The sequence below is a fragment of the Elgaria multicarinata genome, chromosome 23, assembly GCF_023053635.1.
Source record: "Elgaria multicarinata webbii isolate HBS135686 ecotype San Diego chromosome 23, rElgMul1.1.pri, whole genome shotgun sequence".
In the NCBI taxonomy this organism is placed as follows: Eukaryota; Metazoa; Chordata; class Lepidosauria; order Squamata; family Anguidae; genus Elgaria; species Elgaria multicarinata.
The window spans coordinates 2,140,464-2,165,051 of NC_086193.1; the positions used below are offsets into that span (position 1 = coordinate 2,140,464).

Below are 24,588 nucleotides of genomic sequence, written 5' to 3' on the forward strand. Positions count from 1 at the left end.
ATAGGGCTTTGTTTCCAGACCCCTGATCATCCTGGTTGCCCTCCTCCGAACACGCTCCATCGAGGAACAAGGCCAGAATAATGAGAGCATAAAACTTGAATGATCCATTATTTTCCAGTTTTCTTCAAAGGAACAATAGGTCCTCACAGGGTGGGGTGAGCTATGTTCAAGCTGAGCTATCTTTTTCCCTTCCCTTCTTCTCCATTTACTGATTCATTTTATATCTCGCCTTCCCTCTAAAATTAGTGCCTGGTGCTGCTAACAATAAAATATAGAATTGAAAGATAAGGCTCTCAATGGCTGCTAGTCCTGGTGGCTACATGCTACCTCCAGTATCAGAGGCAGTATGCTTAGGTACCACCAGTAGCTGGGGAACATGGGCAGGAGGGTGCTTATGGGTTCCACATCTTTGTTTATTTCGGTCATAGACCAGCACAACAGAAAACATCATCACAATAATATTAAAAAACCCAATATACAATAAAATACATACATAAAATCCATAAAACGCGGCAGTCTCAGCCTAAGAAATTGTATCACACAATCAGAGGCTGCAATCGATGGTTAAAAGATTACGGCAAGTTATAGCAATTGCACGGAATTTGGCCACTTTATTCATAATATGTGGTATCTTATCGGAGAGAAGCAAAGAAGTATAAAAACTGTCAGTCCTACCAGGATAATTATATAAAATGGGAAAAATAAGATCCCTGCATAAATCCTGATAGAAAGAGCAATATAGAAGTACACGGCCCACTGTTTCTACTTCCCCGTTATTGCAGGGACAAAGTCGATCTTGGACTGGAATTCCTTGGACTCTTCCATCCAAGAGCTTAGCGGGCAAAGCATCAAATCTCGCTAATGTAAAGGCTCTTCTATATTTAGGCAGGGTCATACCATAGATGGCTTCTACATGGTTGGCCACTCGGTGAACAGAGTGCCGGACTAGATGGACCGTCGGTCTGATCCAGCAGGGCTGTTGCGTTCTTAAAAACATTCCATTAGAAACTGAGTAACCCATTGGATAAAAGCTGCATCCGCAAGGAAAAGCCTGCCTGGATAAGTTAGCAGGAAGTTCCAGAACCTGGGAGCCACCACCAAGAAGGCCTTTTGCGTTCTCGCCAGATGTGCTTCCGGTTTAGCAGGGCTAAGGCGAAGGGACTGTTTTTAGCGTTGGTGAATGTATGCTTGGCTCTGGAAAACGAGCTGACGAATCAAGACAGTTGTGCGTCCATTATTTCATTTTTCTTCTTTCGTTTTTAGAACAGCCGTTCTCAACTTGTGGGTCGGGACCCCTTTGGGGGCCGCCTAAGACCATCGGAAAACACATATTTCCGACGGTCTTGGGAAACTGTATTATTAAAGCTATAGTTACGTGTTATTTTCATTCGCAAACCATCCCATGACAATGGATCACGTAGAGAAGAACGAAAATAATTTTATGGTTGGGGGTCACCGCAACATGAGGAACTGTATTAAAGGGTCGCGGCGTTAGGAAGGTTGAGAACCACTGTTTTAGAAGGTGGCAAAGAAGGTCAGGGCTCATATCTCAGTTTCCTCTCCTACCCATCTCTGCTGTGACGTGCCTGGTTACGGCCGGCTCCAGAAGACGCCAATGCCCAGGCATTTCCCAAGACAACCCTAAAGCAGATTTTGCATGCAGCAACCAAGAAGGTCAGCCCTCACCTGTTGCAGGTTAAGGACTAAGCGTTCTTTTGCTGGCTGGTCTGAGCAAACCAAGGACAAATTCCTCCCTCGACAGACTTCGCACTCAAAGCTGGCTATGGTCAAATTTTACTTCCCAGAAGCAGATGGATTTAGATAGATCTGATTAGTGCATAAAGCCTGGGCTTGCCAGGAGGGAGGAAAATAGACCCCATCTAAACTAGAGGTCTTGGCAAGGGACTTTAAGGTGGCACCAAACAAAGATGAAACTCGCTCCAGCAAAATATTTTTAAGCAGGGGCAGGGTTGTTTCTGCAAGGCCCTGTTGTGGCCTTCCCCCAAAAAAGTGGTGGGGACATTAAGAAATTGGACTTTCGGAGACAGAAAATGAAGTTTCTGAGCTGGCCTTGGCTACTGCATTTTCACTTGTGGTTCGCCCTTGGAAAAGAGTCGTATGTATCAACCCTGCTGCACACGGCATTCTGGATTGCAAATGGAGCAAAATGTTGGGTGCAGGAAGGTAAAGCTAGGGAAATTGGGGGGAAAGACGGGCCGTCGTCTGCCAGGGTTGCTTTAAACTAGTCTAAACGTCTTTGATTTTGTACACAAGGCTCGGTACAAACTATACCCCTACACCCCATAAAAATGTAGAATTGGATATGTGGAGATCCAAACTGGATCGACCCCCTGGCTTGCATTTCATCTTATTCGGCTGCTTGCGGCCTTTGCAGCTGGGAACTGCCATGTCTTTCTGGGATTGGCAATGCAAACAGGATGTGTTTTATTTTTAAAAAAGAGTCCAGGAGCACCACAAGCAAAGCGCGTATGGGATTGGTGGTCCTGTGGATAGGAAACCGTTGGAGGTCTCCCCCATACAAGATCAGAATATAAAGTAAGTTTTTAAAAATAAAATAAATTGTACAGCTGGCTTTAAGAATTGAATTGTATGAATCCTTCACTCCTTTTTGACTCTTATTCTGCAATATTAAGGAGCACAGGCCGGGCTGTGTGTATTCTACAAAAAGAAAGTGGCAGAAGATATTCACAGGATTTATCTTTCTTTAAAAAAAAGTGATTCTAGTCCTCATGACTGCAAAAATAAGCTTGAAAAGATGAACTCTCAAAAAACGGAAGGCTCTATAAATCGGATTTCCAGTGGTCAGGGGGTAGTCTGCCCCCCACCTTCCGTGTGACTAGCACTCAGTGATCATGCACTTTGGTTCTGACTTTGCTGGACACCCTCCCTTGCAACAGATCCTGGGACTCCCGTCGCTAGTGTATGGGAGCACCCAGTGGGAGAATTCCCCGTGACTTAAAAAAATGGAAGATGGCATGGGCCTAGCCCCGTGCCTTTCAGAGGTGGGCCACTGAGAAGGAGGCGCTTTTGATGCCCTCTGTCTCGCTCTCTCACCCAGGCTAAACTACGCTTTTCCCTCCCTGCTCCACGAGAGAGGGGCAGTTTTGCCTGCACATCCACGCTTCCCGATTGACACCCTTGTTAAGTCCTCGAAATGCAGTACGTGGCGGAGTGGGCAGTCACAGCTCCTCAGCCTGCTCCAGCAGTACTTCGCTGGGCGGTTTGGGATCTGTCCACGCCACCGACGCCAAGCTGTGCCCGCCCACGTGGTCACGGTGCCCCTCCAAGCGTGGGCCCGTGCCCTCCGGGAACACCTCCGTGCCATTGCTTGTGAGAGTCTCCCCCGCCTTCTGGAGCCTTGAGAAGATGTGGCTGTCGGTCATTTTGCCAGGCATCTCGTCCTGCCCGCTGTGTGCTTCCTGGGCGTATTCGGCCCAGAGGGGTTTCTCCACATCTTCGGCGCTCTGCTCTGCATCCCAGGCCATGGAAAAGGCCACCCTGGAAGAAGCGTCGTTGTGGAGGGACCTGGAAAAAACTGGGAGAAGAGACAAGGCACGGGCGAACATGAGCAGCGAGTAGGACTCGCACCAAACACCTGTGCCCTGCGCTCAAAACAACGTCTCTCTCTCTCTCTCTCTCTCTGACGGATGTAGAGACAGAATTTCACTGCTTGTTTGAGGGGGGTTCCACTTGTATCCAATAAACTCTGGTCCTGCACCTTCCCAGACATCCCATAATTTTAAGACACAAGTCTGCAAAAACCCCTCCAATGGTGATACTGGACTAACCCTGATGGTTGTGTGCTACCTCCAGTATTCGAGGCGGTAAGCCTGTGTGAACCAGTTGCTGGGGAACATGGGTGGGAGGGTGCTGTTGCACTGTGTCCTGCTTGTTCGTCCCTGGACGATGGACCCTGGGTCTGATCCAGCATCAGGGCACTTCTTCCGTTCTTCTGATGTTCTTCTGACACTCTGACTGAGCAGGGACCAGGAAACGCTACATTCAGGGCATTGACTATTCGATGTTGTTGATCGACTTTTTTCCTGGGCTGGCTGCTTTCTAGCTGGCATAAGGCACGGCCGCGCAACTTTGTGCTTTCTCTGTGTCTGTGCCTCAAGGTACCTGCCTCGCCTAGCACCAGTGCTCACCTCTCACAGGTACGAAGTCGCCTTCCGTCTGGGATTTGTTGCGGGCGAAAGGGCTGATGGACGGGAAGACTATCAGGGCGAAGGAGAGCAGCAAGACCTAAGGAAGCAGAGAGGAAACGCAATCAGGCATTTCCCTTCCATCCAGAGGCCAAGACTGGAAGTTGGCCAGGAAGCTTATGCAATCTGCTCCATGAGCATTAAAAGGGGAAATTCATGGAGGAGGAGGAGGAAGAGGATTCCCTAGCAGTGAACGAGACAGGAGCAGGCAGAGGGAACATGAGAACTGGCTCCAGTTGAAAGCCTCCTTCATTTTTTTCCTCTGCCATCCCCACCCATTTGTCCTTGCGTGCTGCGTCGCTTGTAAATTTCTCGATTTCTCGATTGTAAACTTGCAGGCAGGGGCCATCTTGTTTGCTGACTGATTGTGAGCCACTCCAGGGAGCCTTTTTTTGGCTAAGGAGTGGATAAACATATTTTAAGGGCACAATCCTATGCATGTTCAGACAGAAAGAAAGAAAAAAATCCTCAAACTCCCGTGCTGGCTGGGGAATGCTGGGAATTCATGCAGGGAATTTGTAGGACATCTTTTCTGTCTAAGATGCATAGGACTGCACTCTAAATAAGTGAATGATAACTAAATGAACTCTCTACTTCCAAACACTCCTTGCTGGGGGTGGGGGGGGGAATTGCTTGTGCAATGCGATTGACTTCATCGCTGCCTGTGGATTTCTCGACGGCATCCAACTTGCCCCTGTTGGAAACAAGATACTGGGTTTGGAGGGATTTTGGCCTTCTTATGTAGCCTGATCCTAGCCTCTCTACTATTGCACCTTCTTTGCCTCAAAACCTGCCTTCAACAGAGAGAAAGGGGGGGGGGGACGACAATAATGCCTTCTTCCCTTGCACCACACACACGCACACACACAATTTGCCCTACGTACCGCAACACAAGTGCCCGTTTGAGCTGCCTTGCTACTGGAATGCATCACCAAAGCCTGAAGCTTCTTCAGCTGTTGCAGGAGAGACCTGGGAACAAACGAAGCGGCAGCTCAATCGCGGTGTTATGAAGTCACATCACATTGTGGGGGACACAGGCAAGAGAGGATTTTCAGTGCACCGTATTCCATGTGGCGGGTCGTGTCATAGATTTAGATAAGCACAGTACACGATACTGGGTGGTAAAGCAGCAGTTTCTGCAGCCGAAACTCTCCCCACGGCCTGAGTTCGATCCCAGCGGAAGCTGGTTTCAGGCAGCCGGCTCGGGTCGCCTCAGCCTTCCATCCTTCCGAGGTCGGTAAAATGAGTACTCAGTTAGCTGGGGGAAAGGGAATCACGGCCAGGGAAGGCAACGGCGAACCACCCCGCTATAAGGCCTGCCAAGAAAACGTCAGCGAAAGCTGGTGTCCCTCCAAGGGTCAGTAATGACTCAGTGCTTGCACGAGAGGTTCCTTTCCTTTCCTTCCTAATGATCCCCTACATAGAATATGTCTTTATCACAGCAGCCACACACTGGGACGGTGTTTTCATTGACCCGTCCACCACAACCCCAAGGTTTCTTTCCTCGTTAGCTCAGATCTCATCAGCTTATGTGAACTTTTTGCCCCCCAACTTCACACTTGCTTACGTTGAACCACATTTGCCATTTTGACGCCCAGTTTGGGGGGAACGTCGTTTGAGGACAACCTGGTGAAAGCAGTCGACTGAACCATTTAGGACAGCCTTCCTCAACCTGGGGCGCTCCAGATGTGTTGGACTGCATCTCCCAGAATGCCCCAGTGGGGCATTCTGGGAGTTGTAGTCCAACACATCTGGAGCGCCCCAGGTTGAGGAAGGCTGGTTTAGGAGATACTAAGGACTTTTGCACCTTCTGTGCCTCTCCGCCCTGCGGACAGATGCATTGCAACAAACGCTCTCAAGCCGCCGTGGACTTACACATTCTGCTTCTCCAAGTGAACGACTTTCCTTTGCAGCTCCTGGTTCTGAGCCGTGCAGGCAGACATCCTAGGGGGGGAAAAAATCAAAAGGAGGAGAGAATCCAGGTCAGGACAGAGGAGAAACACGTTCTCAGGATGCTTCAAAGACTTCATTTCAAAGCCCGACGCGTTTCAAACTGCGCAGGAAGAGAATGCAGGAAGATCGCTTAGCGCAGGGGCGTTGAACCTTTTTCATTCTGAGGGCCGAATTCAAGCTCTTGGGGGCTGCGTCCCGTTAGTGGGAGGGGCGGAGAGCAAAACACGGCTGGGCCAAAGCCAAAAGAAGTCGGGACAAATATCAAAAATCCCATCTTCCGGCTGGACATCAGGAAAAACTTCCTGACTCTTCGAGCGGTACGACAATGGAACTCATGACCTAGGGAGGTGGTGGGCTCTCCCACCCTAGAGGCATTTCAACCTTTGGCAGAGCGCACAAACATTGGGAAATGACCCACAAAAGGGGTGTTGTCAACTGAGGACCCCCAGAAGGCTAGACTGGGGAAAGTTTTTCACCCTGGCTTACCGGCTCTCCAATCCGTCGATATATTCCTTCTTCTTCTTCCGGCTTTCCTGCGCTGATTGCTTGTTGCGGATCTTCCTCCGGATCTTCTTGAGGACTCTCTCTTCGTACTGGAGGAGGCAAGGGGTACAGCTTAGCGACCGGACTCTGGGTTACCGTCTAGAAAGGATTATTTCAGCCAGCTTGGGCCAGGGGGGGCGAGGATTTCCCAAAGGGACCTCTGCCCTCCCTCCTGTGAGGTTTCCTGGGCTTTCAAGCAGCTGTGTATCTGCTAAAGAGAGGACACCTGAGCCAGAGTTCTCAAACTGCAGGTTTCCTTGGGGAGCTGTGAACAGTTTCGAGGGAACAGGGAGAGCCGTTTTGCGACCGGCATTTAGGACACGCCAAACCGGAGGTGCTTGCAACGACCGAACTCTTCCAGCTCACAGAATATTAACAAACCTCACCGACGCTGCAAACTTACTTGGGACTCACGAGAAACAGAAGCAAAAGGGAGGGGGCTGTTCACACCACCCCGCTAATCCAAAATTGCGAGAGATTAAGCGGTGTGGAAATATTAGAGATAAAGCGATGCTACGTCCTGGGAGGGCAGGAGCTGGTTTACCCTGACTGGTCTCACGCCCTCGCTCCGGATTCACCGAAAGACACCCTGAAGACCGGCGAAGTGCCCAATTGGAAGCTCACAGCCGGAGGTGCATTTGGTAGCTGAGCCCTACTCATACGGAGGGTGCCTGATCCTTCAAGTCCCCTGGATCGGGCTAGAAAGATCTGCCCAACTGAAACCTCACCAGCGCTGAATCAACAGCTAACCTTGCCCTGTTCCCTGCTGGACAGCGCCTCTGATCTTTGACTCACCGGACAGCTCCGAGTAAGGCAGGATAATGAACAGCAGGGAGAAGTTTTAAATGGATATTGTGTCTTTTTATGCTTTTTAAATTGTGTTTATCGGTTTTTAATGTTCAGTGATTTAATCTTTGTAAGCCGCCCAGAGAGCTTTGGCTATGGGGCAGTAAATAAATGTATATATCGCCTTCTCTCGTAAATTCCGCCCCACACACTCAGGTCCTCTGGGATGAATCTACTTCAGTCAGCAAAAACTAGATTGACAACTGTTACCCAGAGGACCTTCTCTTCTGCTGCTCCCAGACTGTGGAACGGCCTGCCGGAGGAGACTCGTCAACTTCACAGTCTATCAGCTTTTAAGAAAGCTATTAAGACTGATCTCTTCCGGCAGGCCTGTCCAGTGGAATTTTAGGATGTTTTAAAATGTTTTTAGGATGTTTTTAGGATGTTCTAACAATGTATATTATGTTTTAATTCCGTTTTATGTATTTTATATTTACTGTTGTTCCCTGCCTTGATCAGAATGGAGATAAATATAATAATAATAATAATAATAATAATAATAATAATAATAATAATAATAATAATCCTGTACAAGCCCTACTGAGATAATAGAATCGTAGAGTTGGAAGGGCCCTCTAAGGCCATTGACTCCAACCCCCTGCTCAATGCAGGAATCTACCTAAAAGCATCCCTGACAGATGGATGTCCAGCTGCCTCTTGAAGGCCTCTAGTGTGGGAGAGCCCACAACCTCCCTAGGTAACTGATTCCATTGTCATACTGCTCTAACAGGATGTTTTTCCTGATGTCCAGCTGGAATCTGGCTTCCTTTATCTTGAGCATGTTATTCCGTGTCCTGCACTCTGGGAGGATCGAGAAGAGATCCTGGCCCTCCTCTGTGGGACAACCTTTTAAGCATTTGAAGAGTGCTATCATGTCTCCCCTCAATCTTCTCTACCCCAGGCTAAACATGCCCAGTTCTTTCAGTCTCTCCTCATTGGGCTTTGTTTCCAGACCCCTGATCCTCCGCGTTGCTGTCCAAGAACATGGGAGGGCAGCTCTGGGGTCCTTGACAACTTTCCCAGGTGTACAACACGTGGATGATCCTACCTTGGCCAGCTTCCCCGGATTCCTGCAGGGTGAAGGGATTCAGCAGCCAGACGACGTTCCTCTTACCTTCGTCAGGGGCAGCTGGGTGGGCAGCGTCACCCCTTCCTTGGCCAACAGCTTCTTCTCATCCTCTGTCAGGACCAACTCCTGGCACGTCCCGGGACTTTGTCTCAGCAGGGATGGGTTCACTGCCTGCTGGTGCTGCGGACATCACAAGGGGAGGGTTACCCGACCTGGCTGGGGGCGGCTCCCTGCCTTCTTAAAAGTAAGCGGGCAGAAATAACTAAGGGTTTCTCATAGGCGTGCGCAGCGCGTTTCATTTGGGTGCGCACCCAGGGATTTTTCTTTTTAAAAAGATGAACATTTATTGAATACTCAGTCATCAAGGGCATTATTTTTATTCATTTATGGATTAAACACTGTAGACACGGATGCCCTACTCGGGGCTGAGAGGCTCCCAGCAAAGCAATTCCTTTTCATTCCTGCTGTCGGGAGCAATGCTGCTCTCTCTTGGAGGCAACGGTTCTTTGGTGCGGTGGTGGAGCAGCTGGAGGGCCGCCAGAGGGCCATTCCCACTGGATCCCTACTCAGTGAGCCCCCTCAGTTTGGCACTTATTGCTTGAGACATTAGGGTGTGCCTGGGCACACCCGGCACACCCTTTGTGCATGCCTATGGCGTTTCTAGAACCCAGGTACAGGTAGAAAGAGCTTTCAGCTACAATTTCCCAGCGTTTTTTTCCTCTGTCCCTGGAAAAAGGGAAAGGAACCTTTCGTGCAAGCACTGAGTCATTACTGACTCTTGGAGGGACGCCAGCTTTCGCTGACGTTTTCTTGGCAGGCCTTATAGCGGGGTGGTTTGCCGTTGCCTTCCCCGGCCATTATTCCCTTTCCCCCAGCTAGCTGGGTACTCATTTTACTGACCTCGGGAGGATGGTCGACCCGAACCGGCTGCCTGAAACCAGCTTCCGCTGGGATCGAACTCAGGCCGTGGGGAGAGTTTCAGCTGCAGAAACTGCTGCTTTACCGCTCTGCGCCACATGAGGCTCTGACCATCCCTCTAATATGGCTCCCGAGAGTTTCCCTGAAACAGAATCTGGCCCTCAGGCTGGAACAGGGTCCCTACCCTACAGTGGAGGGAAGCTTTTTGTGCCCTTTAAAAACAAGCCCATCAAAACAACCAGGTTTTTCCCAAAGCCCCTTTTTACACTTGCCACATCGCAGTTGTTGGACAGCAGAAGGTCCTTTATGGTTAGAGTGCAGGAGGGCGAACTCAGATGGGCAGCGGACAACTCCTGCCTCTCCTCAGGGTAGAATTCTGCTTCCCACAGATCTGCAAAGAAAGGGAAAAGCAAAAACGTCGGCTGTGGGACGTCGGCAAGGCGCTCCTCCCTGAAAGCACATTAAAACTTGCATGCTAACGACATCGGAAGTTGCTTTTAGTTAAGTGCTGATTAGGTGCCAATCTAACCCACTATGGTCTCTAGGCTAGAAAGGGCATGTCTCCCGTCATCGAGACTTGATTCTTCTAACTGGAGATTGTCAGAGACTGAACATTATTATTATTATTTATTTATTTATTTATTTATTTATATAGCACCATCAATGTACATGGTGCTGTACAGAGTAAAACAGTAAATAGCAAGACCCTGCCGCTTAGGCTTACATTCTAATAAAATCATAATAAAACAATGAGGAGGGGAAGAGAATGCACCAAACAGGCACAGGGTAGGGTAAAACTAACAGTATAAAGTCAGAGCAAAATCAAGTTTTAAAAGCTTTAGGAAAAAGAAAAGTTTTTAGCTGAGCTTTAAAAGCTGCGGTTGAACTTGTAGTTCTCAAATGTTCTGGAAGAGCGTTCCAGGCGTAAGGGGCAGCGGAAGAAAATGGACGAAGCCGAGCAAGGGAAGTGGAGACCCTTGGGCAGGCGAGAAACATGGCATCAGAGGAGTGAAGAGCACGAGCGGGGCAATAGTGTGAGATGAGAGAGGAGAGATAGGAAGGAGCTAGACAGTGAAAAGCTTTGTAGGTCAACAGGAGAAGTTTATATTGGATTCTGGAGTGAATTGGAAGCCAATGAAGAGATTTCAGAAGTGGAGTTACATGGTCAGAGCGGCGAGCCAAGAAGATGATCTTAGCAGCGGAGTGGTGAACAGAAACCAACGGACTGATGGGAGAAGAAGGAAGGCCAGTGAGAAGAAGGGTGCAGTAGTCCAACCGAGAAAGAAGAAGTCCAACCGAGAAGAAGGTTGCAGTCGTCCAACCGAGAAAGAACCAATGCATGAACAAGAGTCTTGGCAGAAGAGACAGACAAAAAGATGCTGCCTTCTTCATGGAAGCGCATGTGGCCCACCACTAAACTATGGTTGTTCCCCTCAGAATAAAGGTTCCAGTCCTCCTCCTCCTCCTGGCAGCAGGGATGAAAAGGAATTGCAGTGCTGGGACCCTCTCTGCTAATAGCAGGGCATCTGTGTCTACTGTGTTTTAAAAATAAATGAATAAAAACAACGTCCTTTATGATTGAGTATTCAATAAATGTCCGCCTTCCAAAATAGAAAAATCTCTGGGTGCACACCCTAAAGAAAGGTGCTACGCACGCCTATGAAATTTGTATTGACTTTATTTAAATCGATAAAACGCGTGGCCAGGTTATATTTGATTATATTTATATCCTGCCTTTTTTTTCCTGCAAAGAACCCAAGGTGGCTTACGTGGTCCTCATCCTCCTATTTTTATCTTCACAACCACCCTGCAAGGTAGGTTAGGCTGAGAGTCCGGGACTGGCCCAGAGTCCCCCAATGAGCTGCATGGTGGAGTGGAGGATTAGAACTCGGATCTCCCAAAGTCTCAGTCCAGCATCCTAACGGTTATGCCACACTGGCTCTCGATTGAGACCCTCTGTGGCAGCCTTCCTCAACCTGGGGTGCTCCAGATGTGTTGGACTACAACTCCCAGAATGCCCCAGCCAGCTGGCTGGGGCATTCTGGGAGATGCAGTCCAACACATCTGTAGAGCCCCAGGTTGAGGAAGGCTGGTGTAAAGGCTTCGGATTCCTTGGTCCAGTGCTCTAAACTAGCCTCCTGCAACCTGGTGCCCTCCGGATTATAATCTATTGTTATTTATTACATTTATATACCGCCCCATAGCCGAAGCTCTCTGGGCGGTTTACAAAGATTAAAACACTGTACGATAAAAACTGATATACAAAATTTAAAAGCATAAAAACAGATTGCATACAATACCCATTTAAAACAACTATTCTGGGTCGGTTAAAAACTCAACATATGCTGTTAAATGCCTGGGAGAAGAGAAAAGTCTTGACCTGGCGCCGAAAAGATAACAATGTTGGTGCCAGGCGAGCCTCATTGGGGAGATTGTTCCATAATTGAGGGGCCACCACCGAAAAGGCCCTGTCCCTTGGTGCCACCTTCTGAGCTTCCCTCGGAGTAGGCACTCGGAGGAGGACCTTAGATGTTGAGCGCAGTGTACGGGGAGGTTCATGTTGGGAGAGGCGTTCCATCAGGTATTGCGGTCCCAAGCCGTGTATGGCTTTATAGTTTAAAACCAGCACCTTGAATTGGGCTCGGAAACGTATAGGTAGCCAATGCAAGCGGGCCAGAATCGGTGTTCTATGTTCAAACCTCCTTGTTCCAGTTATCAACCTTTCTTGTCCACCATGATGGACATGGTGGACAAGAATCAAACTCTCCGTGGCTACGCAAATTGGACTTGTGGGATCGGAACTGGTTGTGATGGAAACCCAGGGCCGATTCACAGCCCTACTGACACCGGAGCCCTCAGTGGGTGAAGGCGAAACAGAGAACTCACCGAAGTCTATCGACACTTCTGTCTTTCTTGACTCTGCAGCCGGTGCTTTCAGCACAGGCATGGCTTGGCACGGGTCCTGGTAGAGCGGGTAAGCCAGATCACTGTGTGAGCTGCCGTCAGAGTAGGCGTCCGGACTTCCCGTTGGGACGTAGTGCGGAGGACTATCCAGCTGGTCGGAGTGTGGGTCTTCCGAAATCCCACTATCACTGGCAGCCGGAGACCAGCTTGGGGAGTCAAGGACAGCGTCTGAGGGCCCCAGGATGGAGTTGATGAAATCCTCGTTCTCTTGAGTGTTCAGCAAGTGCTACAAAACACAGAGAAAGAAGAGCGCGATTCTATGACATTAAATCTCCTTGGTGGGTGGACGTTGCCTTCCAAAAAAACCTGAATGAAAGGGCATTTCAGCAGGTGTCATTTGTATGCATGCAGCACCTGGTGAAATTCCCTCTTCATCACAACTGTTAAAGCTGCCCTCTTTTAAATCTGGTCACTCTAGTATAGCTCCTGCAGCTTTAACTGCTGTAATAAAGAGGGAATTTCACCAGGTGCTGCATGCATACACATGACACCTGCTAAAATTCCCTTTCCAATACAACTGCTAAAGATACAGAAGCCCTGTCCTCCTTTCCATAGGGTCACCCTGCCCAAAGTCCACCAGCTGGATCCAAATGCAAAATAGTGGCCTTTTTATGAAAGCCAGAAAGCCTCGCTCACCTGCTGCAAATCACTGAGAGGTACCTTCTGCCCACCTCTGTGTTAAACGCTCCTTCATCTGAAGGTACCGGTAACATTTGTTGTGTTTCCCAAAACCTCCCACCTTATTGGGAGGTCTGCCAATACACAAAGCTTTATTCAGGCAATAAACATCTCTCCCCACCTGAGGAGAGTCCAATGTCTAGGAAATTTCCTCTGGGCAAAACTATGCAAACTAAGAGATTGTAAGCCTATGCGGCAGGGTCTTGCTATTTACTGTGTTACCTGTACAGCACCATGTACATTGATGGTGCTATATAAATAAATAAATAAATAAATAAATAATAATAATAATAATAATAATAATAATAATAATAATAATAATAATAATAATAAGAGAGACAATCGTCCTTTCAAGAAAAAGGGAAAGCCTTTTCCCAGAACGCTTTAACTTCAAGGAGGCTGGTTCTGAGGAAGCCATTAGCGAGAAGCTAGCCGGGTTGACTTTCTCTCACCTACATTTAGCTCCACCTGTTTTAGTCTGTGGCGGACTCTGGGATCAGCCAGCCCTGAACTGCACTCCCCCTCGGAAGAATACTGCTTTCCCACAAACTGTGTGTTGTGAACGTTTTCAGTGATAAGGTCTGGCGAAGGTTCATCCCCAGCTGGTGACGAGCCCGTGAGAGTCACCTCCCAACACCACCACTTCCTGTGTAGGCTGGCACGTTTCTGGCGCCGTCTCTTCTGCTTCAGAATCTGATTCCGATTGATCGCCAGAAACGCCTTCCCCCAGCCCAAGGGGAACCGGCCTAGTCCCAACACCAATATTGTTAATTGTCTTGGCTGTTGCAGGAACTCTCAGCACCCTGCTGCCCCGATACCTCTCACCCCGCCCCAAGTCAACGCCTTCTCCTCCTTTCCCCCTCCTATATCGATACACAACATTGCTCACACTGTCTTCCGGTACCAGCCAATTTGTCCCGGGGGGGCCGAGCTCCACGTTGCGAAGGACACCATCCTGCCGGTCAAACAAGAGATCTAGAAGCTCCATACCGTTGAGGTTGGAAGAGGCCATGGCTGCAAGAGAAAGAGGAACAGCATGGCCAAAGGCCCAGGACGACGGCAAGGTGTCTCCTCTGGGCTTTGCTACAGCCGCTCACGCCCCAATTATCCGTCCGCAGTGGAACCAGGACTCCTGGGGACACCGCCTGGCATTTCTTTTGTAGGAGGGAGAGATTTTTCTGCCCCTCTCGAAATACTAGAACCCAACGGGGCCATCCCCATGGAAGCATGGAAGGTTCAAGAGCGGCAGACGTCACGATGGACGCCAATTTAGATGGCTTTCAAAGGAGGCTAAGGTGACCACGTGGAAAGGAGGACAGGGCTCCTGCATCTTTAACAGTTGTATAGAAAAGGGAATTTCAGCAAGGGTCATTTGCATGCGTGCAGCACCTGGTGAAATTCCCTCTTCGTCATAACCATTAAAGCCGCAGGAACTCTGCCCGCTTTTGTATCTGGTCACGCTAGGCCGGGCTCCTGCAGCTTTAACGGTTATGACAAAGAGGGGATTTCACCGGGGGCTGCCTGCGTACAAATGACGCCTGCTGAAATTCCCTTTTCGATGCAACTGTTAAAGATGCAGGAGCCCGGTCCTCCTTTTCACATGGTCACCCTAGATTGTGGGAGATGCAAGGAACAGATTCACGATCCAAATCCTCCAAGTTCCAGCTCAAGAAGTCATGCAGGCCCTTCTGTCTGTCTAGTTGTGACAACCCTTATCAATCCAGATGGAAGAGATGGAACATTTGTTCTCTTGCGTGGGCAACGTCCTCATTTCAAAATCTGGATATATTTCGTACTGTTTTCTAGTAGAACTAGCAGCCCACAGACAAACAAACAGACAAACAAACAAAAATGGCTAGTTAATTCCACTTCATACGTGAAATCCTTTTCTTACTTCTCTGCCCTTTTTCTCGACCCTTCATAACCTCCCCTCATGTTTCTATTCCACATCTGTTTTGTATTCTCTCAACTCTCTGCTCCTTTAATAGGATTCCCTGCCTCCTGGAATCTCTTCAGCTAGGGACCTACAAGATGCCTCAACCCTGGCCAAAAGCTGGATCGTAACCATTCCTTTGCCTTTGTTCACTGAGAAGTTGGAATGTTCATGAACACTCTGTGTTGACCCAGCAGCTCAGCCGATAAGTTTTAAGAGGCTTCACCACCAGAAGTGCAAAGCAGTAGAGATATCCCTATAGAACTGGAGTATCTGTGGAGTGGGGTATACCTAGGGCGACCCTATGAAAAGGAGGACAGGGCTCCTGTATCTTTAACAGTTGCATAGAAAAGGTAATTTTAGCGGGTGTCATTTGTATATATGGATAGGGTGACCCTATGAAAAGGAGGACAGGGCTCCTGTATCTTTAACAGTTGCATAGAAAAGGTAATTTTAGCGGGTGTCATTTGTATATATGGATAGGGTGACCCTATGAAAAGGAGGACAGGGCTCCTGTATCTTTAACAGTTGCATAGAAAAGGGAATTTCAGCAGGTGTCATTTCAATATATGGATAGGGTGACCATATGAAAAGGAGGACAGGGCTCCTGTATCTTTAACAGTTGTATTGAAAAGGGAATTTCTGCAGGTGTCATTTTTATATATGGATAGGGTGACCCTATGAAAAGGAGGACAGGGCTCCTGTATCTTTAACAGTTGCATAGAAAAGGGAATTTCATCAGGTGTCATTTGTATATATGGATAGGGTGACCCTATGAAAAGGAGGACAGGGCTCCTGTATCTTTAACAGTTGCATAGAAAAGGGAATTTCAGCAGGTGTCATTTGTATATATGGATAGGGTGACCCTATGAAAAGGAGGACAGGGCTCTTGTATCTTTAACAGTTGCATAGAAAAGGGAATTTCAGCAGGTGTCATTTTTATATATGGATAGGATGACACTATGAAAAGGAGGACAGGGCTCCTGTATCTTTAACAGTCGCATAGAAAAGGGAATTTTAGCGGGTGTCATTTGTATATATGGATAGGGTGACCCTATGAAAAGGAGGACAGGGCTCCTGTATCTTTAACAGTTGCATAGAAAAGGGAATTTCAGCAGGTGTCATTTGTATATATGGGGAACCTGGTGAAATGTCCTCTTCATCGCAACAGTTAAAGCTGCAGGTGTCCTGCCCTCTTTTAAATCTGGCCACAGTATAGCTGCAGTATAGCTCCTGCAGCTTTAACTGCTGTGATGAAGAGGAAATTTCACCACGTGCGACATGCATACCAACGACACCTGCTGAAATTCCCTTTTCTATGCAACTGTTAAAGATACAGGAGCCCTGTCCTCCTTTTCATAGGGTCACCCTATATATGGAGAACCTGGTGAAATTCCCTCTTCATCACAACAGTTAAAGCTGCAGGAGCTATACTAGAGTGACCAGATTTAAAAGAGGGCAGCTTTAACGGTTGTGATGAAGAGGAAATTTCACCAGGTTCCCCAGACATACAAATGACACCTGCAGAAATTCCCCTTTCAATACAACTATTAAAGATACAGGAGCCCTGTCCTCCTTTTCATAGGGTCACCCTAGGTATACCAGCAAGGGCTGCAAGGCTTATTTTCAGGCTTAAATGTTCAAGAAAGGGCTCTGGGTGCCCGTAAAGTCATTCAAACAAATGTTTTTCTTCTTCTCCACAGTTCTCCCATGTTTACAACATCCAGAACAGCACGGAGCATTCTGACAATGACCTGACGATATGTCATAACAGAGGCAAATAGCCAAACTAGGCAAATAACGCCAGCCACGTTTCTCTCTCTCTCTCTCTCTCTCTCTCTGGTTTCTTCATCATTCTCCCTCCCTCCTCTCTCGTTTCTTCGCCTTCTCTTTTTAGGGCTGGCCAACTCTTCCCCCGGCCAACGTTCTTGTACCTTTAACAATAGCTTGATACGCAAAAAATAGAATAAAAAGCAGCACTGGTGAAAATCAATCACTTGATTATTTTTCTGCACTGTAAACAGCATTTAAGGTCACACACAGCTCTTGTTTTGCTTTTATCCTTGTCAGTTGGAAAATGTGTTCTTTTTCGCTTGGAATGTTTTTCACCCTCGCCTTCCTTCCTGTCTTTCTGTCTTTCTTTCTTTCTTTCTTTTTAAAGAAACATCTGTTTTTTTTTCTTTTAGCTTTTCTTCCCTACAAGGTGCTATTTAAATAGGGTGACCCTACAGAAAGGAGGACCGGGCTCCTGTATCTTTTAACAGTGGCATAGAAAAGGGAATTTCAGCAGGCGTCATTTGTATGCACCTGGTGAAATCCCCTCTTCATCACAACAGTTAAAGCTGCAGGAGCCCTGCCCTCTTTTGCAGCTTTAACTGTTGTGTAGGGTGACCTGATGAAAAGGAGGACAGGGCTCCTGTATCGTTAACAGTTGCATAGAAAAGGGGATTTTAGCAGGTGTCATGTGTATGCATGCAGCACCTGGTGAAATTCCCTCTTCATCACAACAGTTAAAGCTGCAGGAGCTATACTAGAGCGACCAGATTTAAAAGAGGGCAGCTTTAACTGTTGTGATGAAGAGGAAATTTCACCAGGTGCTGCGTGCATACAAAGGACACCTGCAGAAATTCCCTTTTCAATACAACCGTTAAAGATACAGGAGCCCTGTCCTCCTTTTCATATGGTTACCCTACTGTTGTGCTTTAAGGTGGATTCCTGCATTGAGCAAGGGGTTGGACTTGATGGCCTTATAGACCCCTTCCAACTCTACTATTCTATGATTCTTCGGATGAAGGGGGAGATTACAGCAGGTGCTCCATGCTTACAAAGACAGCTGCTGAAATTCCCTTTTCTATGTAACTGTTAAAGGTACAGGAGCCCTGTCCTCCTTTCCATAGGGTCACCCTAATTTACATTAATATTCTTCCTTCCTTAATTTACAACAATTCACCAAAAAAGCCAACACCCGTTAGTAGTAATAGTTTTTGCAACCTGTTAACTTATTATGTAAATACAGCATGATACAATTAGGGTACCTCTTCCTGATTTCTCTCCATCTGTTCCTTTTTTCTTTCTTTTTTTAATATACTCTTGGTGTCACAACAGAGGCTTACAACTCACACATTGGTCAACACTTACACTACAATCCTATGCATGTCTACTCCGAAGTAAATCTCATTGAGTTCAAGAGGGCTTCACATCCAAGCCAGTTGGCATAGGGTTGCATCCCAAGTACAGCTACATAGCACAGCCCTAAACATGTCTACTCAAAAGTAAGACCCATTGTGCCCACTTACCTACTTCTAGGTAAGTGTGTATAGTCTTATTATTATATTATCGTAAAGATCTATATCACACTTTTTTTATCCTTACAGTAAGAAATAATCACAAATTAGAATGAAAGGCGTTGGCATTCAAGCCTGCCAAAGACACCAAATTTACACGTCAATTTATTCATCTGGGTGGACCAAAGGCCAATGCATAAACAGAAGTTAAAAGTACATATCAGCAATACTACAAACGAGAAAGATCTTGGAATTGTTGTAGATCACAAGCTGAATATGAGTCAACAGTGCGATATGGCTGCAAGAAAGGCAAATGCTATTTTGGGCTGCATTAATAGAAGTATAGCTTCCAAATCACGTGAGGTCCTGGTTCCTCTCTATTCGGCCCTGGTTAGGCCTCATCTAGAGTATTGCGTCCAGTTCTGGGCTCCACAATTCAAGAAGGACGCAGACAAGCTGGAGCGTGTTCAGAAGAGGGCAACCAGGACGATCAGAGGTCTAGAAACAAAGCCCTATGAAGAGAGACTGAAAGAACTAGGCATGTTTAGCCTGGAGAAGAGAAGATTGAGGGGAGACATGAGAGCACTCTTCAAATACTTGAAAGGTTGTCACACAGAGGAGGGCCAGGAACTCTTCTCGATCCTCCCAGAGTGCAGGACACGGAATAACAGGGTCAAGTTAAAGGAAGCCAGATTCCGGCTGGACATCAGGAAAAACTTCCTAACTGTTAGAGCAGTGCGACGGTGGAATCAGTTACCTAGGGAGGTTGTGGGCTCTCCCACCCTAGAGGCATTCAAGAGGCAGCTGGACAGCCACCTGTCAGGGATGCTTTAGGGTGGATTCCTGCATTGAGCAGGGGGTTGGACTCGATGGCCTTATAGGCCCCTTCCAACTCTGCTATTCTATGATTCTATGATTCTATGATATCTAATTAATACCATAATGATCATAGAAGCATAGAATAGCAGAGTTGGAAGGGGCCTATAAGGCCATCAAGTCCAAACCCCTGCTCAATGCAGGAATCTACCGTAAAGCATAAGAAAATTTAAAATGTGTAAGGTATGTATATATGGAAAATGCAGGAAATGACTCCTTATCTGAAACCCTGGAGAGGGTTACAATCGATGGCGTCTTAGAATTGAAGAACTGCGGTATTCCACTGCTCTGGCACAGTCTCCAGAAAATTTGACACCCGTGCAAATTTTTCCAACTCTCCTTCCAGCTTTTTCCGCCGCCCCCCCCCCAAACTCGCACCTACATATGAAATGACCGTTCTCATCTCTGAAGACTTGCCCAGCTTTGAGAACGATAATTAAAAGCACACGTCCGTAGCGGTACAATTAGCGCTTCTAACCCAAGTGCGGGTTGTTGAGAACTCAACGGTTCGTTTGCCCGTCCGAGAAGTCTCTGAGATTAGCAGACATATCTCTTTGCTATGAAGTTTATTCTGTTGTTGATATTGCAGCGGTCCCCAAAGATGGACCATGGATGGTGTCCGGCTAAATGAGAGGGGCGGAAGGGAGAGAGAGAGAGGAGTCTAGGGTTCCCACACCAGAAATCAGCTTCGACCAACTAACTCACCACTGTTTTCGGCAACTTCGACTCCTTTGACACAGTTTCCCCAAGAGAAATCTTTTATTCCAACAGATCTTTTGCAGGGAAGGTGGGTGCTTCGCTCTTAGATACCTCTGTCCAGCTGAAAGCTCCTTCTGCTATGGGGCAAAGTTTAAACTCCAACTGAGTAAAAGCAGCGTCAGGTTCTTTAAACCCCTCCCCTCGTCCGCTGGGCCAAATTGGGCAACTATTATCTAAATAACTTTGTCCCCCAATCCACCCCACCCCCTCCAGGCTATCCACCTGCCCACTCCGTTCCAATTTGAGGGGGCCCATTGATACAAAGTCCACTCTGGGGCTGTGTCACGGTGAACCTTTACCTACTTTTCGGGAATTGCTTCCTCTCCCTTAAACACACACAACACAAACAGTAGGCTGATGAATTGTATATTAGTCACGACGGCGTGTTCATCATTATTTTGTGACAATGCTTTCAAGAGATGAACATCAGAAGAGCTGCTAGAGCAGACCAAGAGTCCATCTAGCCCAGCACTCTATTCACACAGTGGCCAACCAGCTGTTGGACAGGGACCAACAAGGCAGGACATGGTACAACAGCACCCTCCCACCCATGTTCCCCAGCAACTGGTGTATATAGGCTTACTACCTCTGATACTTAAGAACATCAGAAGAGCCTTGCTGGATCAGACCAAGGGTCCATCTAGTCCAGCACTCTGTTCACACAGGGGCCAACCAGCTGTTGGACAGGGACCAACAAGGCAGGACATGGTGCAACAGCACCCTCCCACCCATGTTCCCCAGCAACTGGTGTATACAGGCTTACTGCCTCTGATACTGAAGGTTGCACTTAACCATCAGAACTAGTATTCATTGATACACTTCTCCTCCAGGAATTTATCCAACCCCTTTTTAAAGCCATCCAAATTGGTGGCCATCACCAGCTGGACAAGCATCTGTCGGGGATGCTTTAGGGTGGATTCCTGCATTGAGCAGGGGGTTGGACTGGATGGCCTTGTAGGCCCCTTCCAACTCTGCGATTCTATCATTCTATGATTCTATATCGCTATATTGCCAGGTCAATCGTAAAGCGCAGAACTGAACTGGAGATGCCAAAGTATTAAGACTTGGGCATTCTCCATTTATTTATTTATTTATTTATTTACAATATTTATATACTGCTCCCCATTCAAAGTTTCAGAGCGGTGTACAAGATAAAACACATTAAAATAGATTTTTTTAAAAAACAAAACAGCAAAATGCGAAGTGGGCCGTGGTCTGGTTATTAAGGGAAGGCTTCCTGGAACAACGGCATTTTTCAGGAGGCGCCGAAAGGAATACAAAGTTGGCGCTTGCCTGGCCTCCAGAGGCAGGGAGTTCCATAGGAGGGGGGCCACCATGCTGAAGGCTCTTCCCCTGGTGGACTCCAATCGGAGGGTAGGTCTATATGGAACCACCATGTAAACACAGCTAAAGCTTGACAGGACAGTGTCCTACAACATACCTGAGACTACAGCCTACCTTAGGGGACGGAGGGACGCCTCCATGGCACACACAATTCTATTCCCCCCCCCCAAAACCCACCACCGCTTCCAGTCCTTTGCCGCCTGAGGCACGCATCTTGTTCTGCCTAATGATAGGGCCGTCCCAGTGATGGGCTGGTCCTGCACCGTGTCTTTGTACAACATTGTTACGGTCAGCCGTGTCCTTGAATGAGGGGGCTGTTGGCCTTGAAGGGAGCTACTCAACTCTGCACAGCGGAGGGGTGGAAATGGGGCAGGATTGTCACTTGGGGGACGAGAATGGTGCTACCCCTTCCTCACACCTATTCTCAAACGCGCGGAAGCCATTCATCCCCGGTAAACCTCGATTCTGCTATTAACCTATGCGTGGACTTGGACTGCCGTGTTCCCAGTCAATGAACACTGGTTGTTTATTTATCCAAGGTTCAAGAGCATCTGTGGACCAGTTCATCAAAATATTTTTAAAGTATCTAGTGGGGTTTTTTTTGAGGGGGGGCATGCATACTACTTTTGTCAATGATTCACTCAGTGCCCTGACAACTGTTATGGGTTCACAAGTCCCCTCTATGCAAATCCACACACACAAAAATCTAATATTGGATACTTTTCCCCCGTAAATTTGCATTGAGAGAACTTGTGAACCCAAAATAGTTTTCGGGACACTGTTGGGGAAATCATTCATGAAACCTATCACACCGGCCAAAAACTGGCTGTTGGCTTGTATTAATGGCTAATTTAATAAAATTTGCCATCATCAACGTGTTGTTTCTTCCCGTTTTATAGCTGTAAGAACTGAGGCTGGGAGATGGTGATGTTGCCAATGTCAGACAAAGACCTTCGCTAGACCTAAGGTTTATCCCGGGATCATCCCTGTTCATGTAAATGACACACAGGGGATCCTGGGAGCAGGCAGGGGCGACCCCGGGACGATCCCGGGATAAACCTTAGGTCAGCCTTCCTCAACCTGGGGCGCTCCAGATGTGTTGGACTGCATCTCCCAGAATGGGAGTTGTAGTCCAACACATCTGGAGCGCCCCAGGTTGAGGAAGGCTGCCTTAGGTCTAGCTAAGGCCATAGGGCCCTATTGACAAAAGCTGATGACCCCTTTCTCCAATGCAACCTGAATGTTCATCTTTTCGCTCCAGTCTAGATAACGGCAGGGATGAGGAGGAGGAGCGGAAGACGCCATGGCAGCCATGATGAGAAAGAGAAAGAAGTATTGCGTCCAGTTCTGGGCATCACACATCAAGAAGGACGCAGACAAGCTGGAGGGGGTTCAGAGGAGGGCAACCAGGAGGATCAGGGGTCTGGAAACAAAGCCCTATGAGGAGAGACTGAAAGAACTGGGCATGTTTAGCCAGGAGAAGAGAAGATTGAGGGGAGACATGAGAGCACTCTTCAAGTCCTATCTGTCAGGGATGCTTTAAGGTAGATTCCTGCATTGAGCAGGGGTTGGACTTGATGGCCTTTAGAGGACCCTTCCAGCTCTACTATTCTATGATTCTATGAGGCTCCAAAAACTGAGGCAGCACAGGTTATTATCGCCTCCTTCACTCGCATTCCCCCTCCAATTTCTACCTGGATCGATGGCCAGCCTTTTCCACTACACGTACCTCATCAACTGCAGAAGCGCCCATGCAATGGGGCTGGTGCAGCACTCCCCGGGCAATCAATTGATAAAAAAAGGAATCTGCCCCTCTCCCTAGATACCCAGTCCACGGTCTTCTAATTACAAGGGACGTTGCATAACCAGACCGTGACGCCGCCGGCTGGCGCGCCAAGTTGTCCCTTGCTCCCCAATCTTTGCTCCTGCTTTGCCACACCTCAATCACGAGGGGCTCACCTGTTCTCCCAGGGAACCCTTCACCTTGAACTCTGGATCTCCGCGACAAGGCGAAGTGGGAGGAAGCAGCTGGAGAGAAAACTGGGGGAGGTTGGGCACCGCTGCCTCAAAGATAAACAGCCTCTAGATCTGCTTCTCCAGAAAAGGCAATTCTAGCGAGGCTTTTAAACACACCGAGCTGACTTAGCTTAAAAATTAACGAAACGGCAATAACAAACGTTCGAAAAACCTACGTCTGGATTACTGCAGGCCCTGGTTAAAAACCTTCCTCTGTGTGTGTGTTTTAAATAACCCTTTCCCCATCATTCTTCCCTTTCCTTTTCTCTCTACGTGCAGACAGGGCTTTATTTCCCAAGTAAACGCATTTAGCATCCTGTCGCCACGATGGCACGATTTATTTATTTTATTGACAATATTTATATACCGCTCCCCATTGAAAATTTCGGAGCGGTGTACAAGATAAAGCGAAAATAAAAACAGAATTAAACACTTAAAACAGGTTTTAAAAGAAGCAAATGCAGTGACTCGTGGCTGGACAGTAAGGAAAGGCTTCCTGGAATAATGATGTTTTCATGAAGCGCCGAAAGGAGCACAAAGTTTATTTATTTATTTATTTAAGGATTTTTATGCCGCCATTCAGCCCAAAAAGGCTCTCACGGCGGCTTACAAAAGTATTTCTTGACAGTCCCTGCCCACAGGCTCACAATCTAAAAGACATGACACAAAAGGAAAGGGGATTGGGAGGGAAGAGGAAGGAGTTGGCGCCTGGCTGACCTCCAGAGGCAGGGAGTTCCACCTGGTGGAAATTCATTTTTACTATGACTAAAACTGGTTTATAAAGCGAAACTCCACTTGCTTATCATGGAGGAGACTAGTAGCCATCTGTCAGGGTGAAGAGAGCACTCTTCAAATTCACCCACTCTTCTCCCACACTGGAGGCCTTCGAGAGGCAGCTGGACAACCATCTGTCAGGGATGCTTTAGGGTGGATTCCTGCATTGAGCAGGGGGTTGGACTTGATGGCCTTAGAGGGCCCTTCCAACTCTGCTATTCTATGATTCTATGATTCTATGAAATCTGGTCACTCCTGTATAGCTCCTGCAGCTTTAACTGTCAGGGATGCTTTAGGGTGGATTCCTGCATTGAGCAGGGGGTTGGACTTGATGGCCTTATAGGTCCCTTCCAACTCTGCTATTCTACGATTCTATGAAATTACATGTTCCTCTCCCAGTCTGCT

General features: G+C 47.7%; 1 protein-coding gene across 1 annotated transcript; it reads right to left on the minus strand.

The window, feature by feature from the left end:
* Positions 1–2,376: 2,376 nt before the first annotated feature.
* On the minus strand, positions 2,377–23,441 carry CREB3L3 (cAMP responsive element binding protein 3 like 3). The gene is made up of 11 exons (XM_063147091.1): positions 23,353–23,441; positions 19,996–20,126; positions 14,087–14,211; positions 12,442–12,745; positions 9,828–9,946; positions 8,683–8,817; positions 6,666–6,772; positions 6,102–6,170; positions 5,111–5,195; positions 4,170–4,266; positions 2,377–3,556 (listed from the first exon to the last, which is right to left on the minus strand). The coding sequence occupies exons 3-11, from the start codon at positions 14,207–14,209 to the stop codon at positions 3,201–3,203; spliced, it is 1,395 nt and encodes a 464-aa protein (XP_063003161.1). The 5' UTR covers positions 14,210–14,211; positions 19,996–20,126; positions 23,353–23,441; the 3' UTR covers positions 2,377–3,200.
* Between the last annotated feature and the right edge of the window lie 1,147 nt (positions 23,442–24,588).

Coding starts and splice junctions, on each gene's coding strand:
- CREB3L3 (XM_063147091.1), bottom strand. CDS start 14,209: ATGGCCTCTTCCAACCTCAACGGTATGGAGCTTCTAGATCTCTTGTTT. Junction 12,746..14,086: donor GGCTGGTACCGGAAGACAGT/GTGAGCAATGTT, acceptor TGTGTTTTGTAG/CACTTGCTGAACACTCAAGA. Junction 6,773..8,682: donor CCCAGCTGCCCCTGACGAAG/GTAAGAGGAACG, acceptor TGCCTCCTCCAG/TACGAAGAGAGAGTCCTCAA.